The sequence below is a fragment of the Daphnia pulicaria genome, chromosome 2, assembly GCF_021234035.1.
Source record: "Daphnia pulicaria isolate SC F1-1A chromosome 2, SC_F0-13Bv2, whole genome shotgun sequence".
NCBI classification, from domain to species: domain Eukaryota; kingdom Metazoa; phylum Arthropoda; class Branchiopoda; order Diplostraca; family Daphniidae; genus Daphnia; species Daphnia pulicaria.
In genome coordinates this window covers 8,793,096-8,799,854 of record NC_060914.1, presented here as the reverse complement: position 1 = coordinate 8,799,854, position 6,759 = coordinate 8,793,096, and the positions used below count along the sequence as shown (strand labels likewise).

The 6,759-nt window shown below is 37.4% G+C and overlaps 1 protein-coding gene across 1 annotated transcript; it reads left to right on the top strand.

Moving 5' to 3' along the window:
• The first annotated feature begins 1,815 nt into the window (after positions 1 to 1,815).
• LOC124327855 (protein N-lysine methyltransferase METTL21D-like) lies at positions 1,816 to 2,896 on the top strand. Its single transcript, XM_046786878.1, has 5 exons — positions 1,816 to 1,921; positions 1,983 to 2,068; positions 2,145 to 2,293; positions 2,367 to 2,562; positions 2,625 to 2,896. The coding sequence occupies exons 2-5, from the start codon at positions 1,988 to 1,990 to the stop codon at positions 2,859 to 2,861; spliced, it is 663 nt and encodes a 220-aa protein (XP_046642834.1). The 5' UTR covers positions 1,816 to 1,921; positions 1,983 to 1,987; the 3' UTR covers positions 2,862 to 2,896.
• Positions 2,897 to 6,759: the final 3,863 nt, after the last annotated feature.

Below are 6,759 nucleotides of genomic sequence, written 5' to 3'. Positions count from 1 at the left end.
CGAATATACCCATTATAAGACGTATTATTGTACCCACAATGGCACGAAAATAATATTACAATTATCACGAGTTCGTTATGAAAGTTTCACCATAAATCTTTGAGTCCAGGATTAATTCATACTAAAGCGCTACCCTTGTTATCATTTAACGAATTGAAGCTATACAACTTCTGTGTTTTCCAAGTCATAATCAGTAGTCCTCCATTATACTTTCAAAATATTAATACCCTCGTACTTCTTGACCTTGAGTGACATGCATCATAAGTCATAACTTACATTCTACGAGGGTCTTTAAAACGAAATCCAAGTCGTTACCCCTGCAGTTTATCCTCCCCCGCCAGCCCCGCTCGTCCTTTTGTGCGAAAAAGCGAGTGGCATAGGCACAGATGTCTTGGCTCACGGGTGTGCTTCACTGCAAAAGGGCATTCAGCATCCGCTCTCCTTGTCGGTATGTTTGCTATCGATGACGACCGAGTATGTTTCACATCACGCTCTACGCGTTCTACACACAGCAGTCGGCTAATGACCATCCCAACTACGGCTGTTGTGCATCGGAGTGTGCTTTGTCATGTGTCATGAGATAGCAGACTAGCTGTCTATCACAAGACGTAAAATTAAAATAATTGTTTCTGAGTGCGGCATGATTGGATTTTGCATTGAGAACAGGATGAACTTGGAATTATATAAGTCTTGTGCAATATTGTTGATTGATAATTAATTTTTATTTGGTTACAATATTAAACGCATCCCCACCCGAAAAAAGATAGGAATAAAATGAAAATTTATTTCGGCAATAATTTTTCGGGGATTGATTGACATTAGCTGGAACATTATTGCACTGCTGTTTGACAGGGCAAATAATAAACTTGCTCGATTTCTTTTCATCACCTACGTTGTTTATAGAAATCTTTCATCGAGCGCCACTCCCCTGCTCGTACCAGAAAACCGAATTCATGTACACAAAAACAGATGAAAGATGAGGTATATACGTAGACTTATCTTTACTTTGCTAGGTGCTGCTCTTTGGGACGTTTGTATACAAAAGGTATGGCATACGCGTTCTTTCCAATTGTTTGTTCAGGTTATCGATAGACACTTGTGTACAGAGCTGATGTGCTCAGTTTGTAACAGTATATGTAGCCTGCTGAAAGTTATCAACATCAATGATAACACACTCGGCTCATCTATCTTAACACACACACATACACACCGTGCTGCACTATCTGTCCGGTTTCTGTACAAATATGAACCAAAGTTTATCCTATATCAATATATATATTTTTGTTTTGTTTTTTTACTTTTTGCTGCAGAACCCGCAGAAATGCTAATAAAGGATGCACATGGACAAAAGAAAGAAAACGCGTGCAGATAATAACATTAAATTTAAAGTTGCGAGAAGTGCGCTTGTTTCAATCATATTTTCTAAAATAATGTTAAAAGTATTTACAACTAATGACAAAACGAATAATATATGTATCCTTTTTCTCATATCCTTGGGGGGGGGGGGGGGGGAGGGGTTCAATAATGAAAAACTAACAATAATCTTTTGTTATTGATCAGTACAACTACGATGCTCCCCTTTGATCACGATGATCCTTTGATGGCAGGGATGGCAGATTGCTCATCCATCCGATGAATGCATCTTTTTCGTTTGATTTATATTTCCCCTACACATATATCAAAGGGAAAGAATCTCACTCAATTCGACTTGCTTGGGTGTTTGCCGTTCGCGCAATATGTAAGGTTGACGGTTGAGTTAGTTACCCAGAAAGTAAATACGGACATTCTTTTTGTGTACCAGTCTGACATCTATGGACTGAATAATATAATACAATAAATGTCGTCTGCTTGGAAATTTGAAAACAACACTGAAAAGTGTTGGTTTTTACATTGCTAGAATACTCGGTTTTAACATCATTCGGTATGTAATCAAAGAAAAAATCCTGCTTTGGATGTTTAAAAAAATTTTGCATTTTCTGTAGAGTCGATGGAGAAATATTTCAGTCGAGAATTTCATGTGTCATCCAGCAATGAATGTCTTGAAATATTGCAGCACACCGTAGGCGACGTAAGTGTCATTAATAAGAAAAGGGTTTTTACCCCTATTTCCTATTTAAATCTGTTGTCCCATTATTCCCAACAAGGTTGGCTGTGTAGTTTGGGATGCTGCTCTCGTACTGGGAGCTTACTTGGATCACATGAATGAGACTGAACAAAAGCCAATGAAAAATCTAAAAATACTTGAATTGGGTTCAGGCACTGGATTTGTTGGTTTAGTTGCTGCTGCAATGGGGTCTGTTATATCAGTACAATGCATGATTTTTTTAATTGAAAAAAAAACTAATATTTTCTACTTTTACCTATAGTGGAGATTGTTTAATAACAGATTTGCCTGAAATGATTCCTTTGATGAAGAGAAATCTTTCTAAAAATGCAGCATCATTGAAAGGTGCACATAGTGCAAAAGCATTTGAATGGGGCTCAGATATTTCAAGTATTGTTCCAAATAGTAATGAAGGTTTTCATATTGTCCTGGCTGCTGATTGCATATATTATAAAGAGGTAATTTCAAATTTGTGTTAGACCCCAATTCAGCATTTTCTACATTAATATATATTTTCTAGTCTTTGGATGCCTTTGTTAAAACATTAGAAGACCTTAGCAGCCATTGCAATGGAGGGGTAAAAACTGAAATATATATTTCATATGAAGATAGACAAAGTGAAGAAAAGAAAAGTTTAATCTATGACTTTTTTGAAAAAATCAAGATAACTTGTAACATTTTCAAAATACCTTTTGAAGATTACCGAGAAGATTTTAGGTGCGAAGATATTCATATTTTCAAAATTATGTCCTTATAAATTGAATCCTTTTTCTTTAAATAAATTATTTAATAACGCCAATAATTTTTTTCATTTTATTATAATATAATATATTTATTATATGTAATTTTTCGTTTTGCTCCAAAAGGTCCCTCAGCTTCGGGATTTCTTCTAGCTGCGAAGGAAACTCTTTGTCATTTTGTTTGGTGATTTTGTTTTTCGATTTCTGTTCTGTAGTCAGTATAACGACTAACGAGTGCTGTTAAAAAGATAGTGTGGTAAACTGAGGGCTGGCATAATTCGTCATCGTCATCGTCATCGTCTTTTTCGATACTAAATTGCGGAATGTGTGTTGTGGAAATGACGAATCGGAATCGGCACCAGAGGGAGCCGCTTGACTTCTATTTGGCATTTTGAACAACCAGTACAGTTTTTTGTTCGAACATGGTAGTACAAATATCTTTTAATAATGTCTAGCGTAATGCTAATGCAATTGGTGTAATGCATTAAATAATTCTTTTAAAACGAGGTGCGAACGCAAAATTAATTTAGAAAATGAACACAAAAAAAAATTCAAGTTCAAGTTCAAAATACGTGGTGCTTTGTTATTAATTTTCACGTCACCTCTGGAAAATTATTTGTCTTTAATTTGATAGGAGAATACATTGAATTTATATACGACTATACATAATATATTTATGTACTGTATAACATTATATTGTTACATTATAGATTAAAATATATATATTATATAATTATACGCAATATTATATAACCGCCTATAATAATATTTAATATCACATATTTTTTATAGACTTGACCGTTCGTTTTCGTTCTATGTGCTTCCGTGTCTTGTGTACCCTCTTATATAAACGTATGCACATTTATCAGACCCTATTTTATTTGCGAAATCCCAATTATAATTAGATTCTCAGAGGTTCTGATTGAAGCGTTGTTTTATTTATAACTTGTAATAGGATGTCTAGTTATCTACGACATTCCGCCGATTATTTTTTTCGAAATTAACGTCTATTTTTATTTTTAACATTAGTTTGATGTTTTCTATGCGTGAATGTTTAAGAGAATACAGTAACATTTTCTTAATTTTTTTGCATTGTAAAATTTCTATTTAATTTATCATTGCCTATTTTTTAAATAAAACAAGCATTAACATCTAGATAAACTTGCACAGCTTTAGCAGAGCCATTAAGGGGGAGGTCAGTCAGTTCCATAAGACTTTTCTCCATAAGGCCGCGAGACAGAGATTGCTACGAGTACGCTGCTGCCTCTTGTGGGTGTGTGGTGAACTACACGGGGAAACTCAGTCGTTCTAGTCAATAACAATCCTTTGTTTGAGAACCGTCTGCTTGTCGAACAAAGGATTGTACCTACTTTTAGGGTCAAGCGTAATAAAGAGTTTAGTTCTGCAATCGGCCGCAGTGGTGCGCATCGGCGTAAACTGCGCACGACTTTTTGCTCGACTACTACTTTTTCATTGGAATAACATCTATAGACGTTTCAATCGACTCTTTCCATCTCTTCACATCTTTAGCGCTAGATGGCAGGAACTTCTCGTAGCAGTAGCAGGAACTGGAGGATGGGAATAGAGGGGAGCTTGGAAAAACCGCCTTGCGGCCCTATGTTAAATTTTCTTATGGAACTCACTGACCTCCCCCTTAATGCCTCTGACTTTAGCCTATGATGATTTGAAATCTAGTGGTGCCCCCCGGTGGCATCCACAGCGTATCCCGTATTTTAGCCCCGTATGGGCAGACGATGACGATGACGAATTATGCCGGCCCGTAAACGGATTCTTCTTCAATTTCGCATTCACAGGTCGCGGAGGGTTTTTTCCAATTTCTTGTAGATGCTGATTTAAAGGACAGTGACCTGCAAGAACTTGATTGATTTCGCGATGAATGCATTTGTTTTTTAGACAAGCTTCATCTTTGGGGTGAGGGAAAAATTATCCCGAGAGAGCCAGTCATCCATTTACTTTGCTCTTGCTACCATGCTTTGAACAGGGAGGATTATTTTGCATTTTTTTTTGCAAGATGAGTGACGTTTCTATTGCTTCTCGTATTGCTTTTTAGTTGGCAATTTCGGGTTATTCCTTCTTTTTACAATTTAGCACCAGGAGTAGATTTACGTAACCGTAGAGTTCATGTAAGTAGTCTCAACAGAGTTTCGTAATTTGGCAGATTTTTCCATCGCTGGTTCAGATATTAAGGGCTGTGCAGAACCCAGTGAGAATTTCATACTTGTTCTGATTGACCCGGTTCGTTTATAAATATTTTAGGGCGAGATGCAAGCCGATCAAGTTTTATTTCTTGAAGAATATTACTGGCTTTGGTTAAAGCCAATAAAAAAAATTGGAGGATAAATGATCCCGCTGGATCGTATTGTTGGTTGAGCTGGACCAGCGAGTTGGTTGAGCTGGACCAGCGGGCCGGTTGAGTTGGGCTAGGATCTTGATCCCGCTTGCTGATTCAGCGTGCAGCGTCGGCATTTCGGGCGGATGGCGTTCCGATGTGACGTATGCTAATGGTGTTGAAATCACGGTTGTGACGTGCACGGTGGTGGTGGCCATCACTGGAGGTGCGGGGCTAGTAGGCTCCACGGAGTAAGTCGGCTCTGCGGGGCAAGTTGAATCTGTGGGGCAAGTAGGCTCGTGGGGCTAGTCGGCTCCACGGGAAATTACAACTTTATAATTTTTTACTGAAGCAAACCACGGGAACTGAACCCGAGGACAAAAAAAGTCGGCTGTTAAAAGGTTTAAAAAGAATTTTTCGAGAACTTTGAGTGGTTACCGAATACTCTAACCACTGCACCAAATGTGTTGTAAAATAAGATTCGCTTTTCAAGTGGTTGTTCGACATCTTTACGTGGAGATCTGGAGAAAAATACTAAAGGTCAGAAGCTTAATAGGCGGTAGCTACATGAAACCGAGCTATTTATGGGGTACGAAACAGTTTTAGAGATTTGAACCCGATAACCACAGGATAATCTCCGAACACTCTATCCACTGCACCACAACATTTATGTCATCAACATTCATGCCATTTTTCAAGTTATTTTTCGACACCACTACATATCAAGACACGGAGTATTAACAAAAATACAAATGGGCAGGAAATTATGGATATATTTATAACGACTGAAATACAAACAACCTGTATCATCTAGCAAAAAAAAGTTGCGGGAGTTGAAGCTGGGGGAGATGGAGCGAAGCGACGTCTACAGCTTCAGCCGAGCCAAAATTCACCATTTGTATTAAAAGTATTGCGTAACAGAACGTTGAGCAATGAAAATAACAACAAATAAGACCACATTTGCCTACGAATATTTCATCCGATTTAATGCAAATCAAACGATCGATGTTGCCTCACATTGGTTGATAGCTTCTTCCCGCGGTCAACCAACAAAGCTCAACAAATCAGTGGTTAGAGCATACAAATTAGGATTAAGCGGACCGTTGTTCAAGCCATCAAAGTGATATGAATGGAGAAAATAATTGTTTCTTGATTCTTAGGTTCAATCATGATGTAAGTGAATTATTTCAAACACTTTATAAATTTTTACGTTAAAATGCAATGGGAATTGAAGCCGAGAACTGCAGCATTATAAGGAAACAATTTAACAAATACACCACAATTTATATCAAATTCTTCTTACCTTCACTATGTTATTCAGCAATCAACACCTGTACATATAAACATATCACGGCGCTGATTTTTTTACTGTAATACTAAAAAGCACGAGGAAAAACGTACCGGACCAAAGCCTTACTTCGTGCGATAAATAATTCCAATTTAGTGCAAATCTAATTTGACTCATGTAGCTGAGGACTCCTCCCTGTTTGTATGGAAATTTTCCCCCTGATAGCGCAACTTAACAGATCAATGATTAGAGTACTCCTTTCAGTATCCAACGTGCT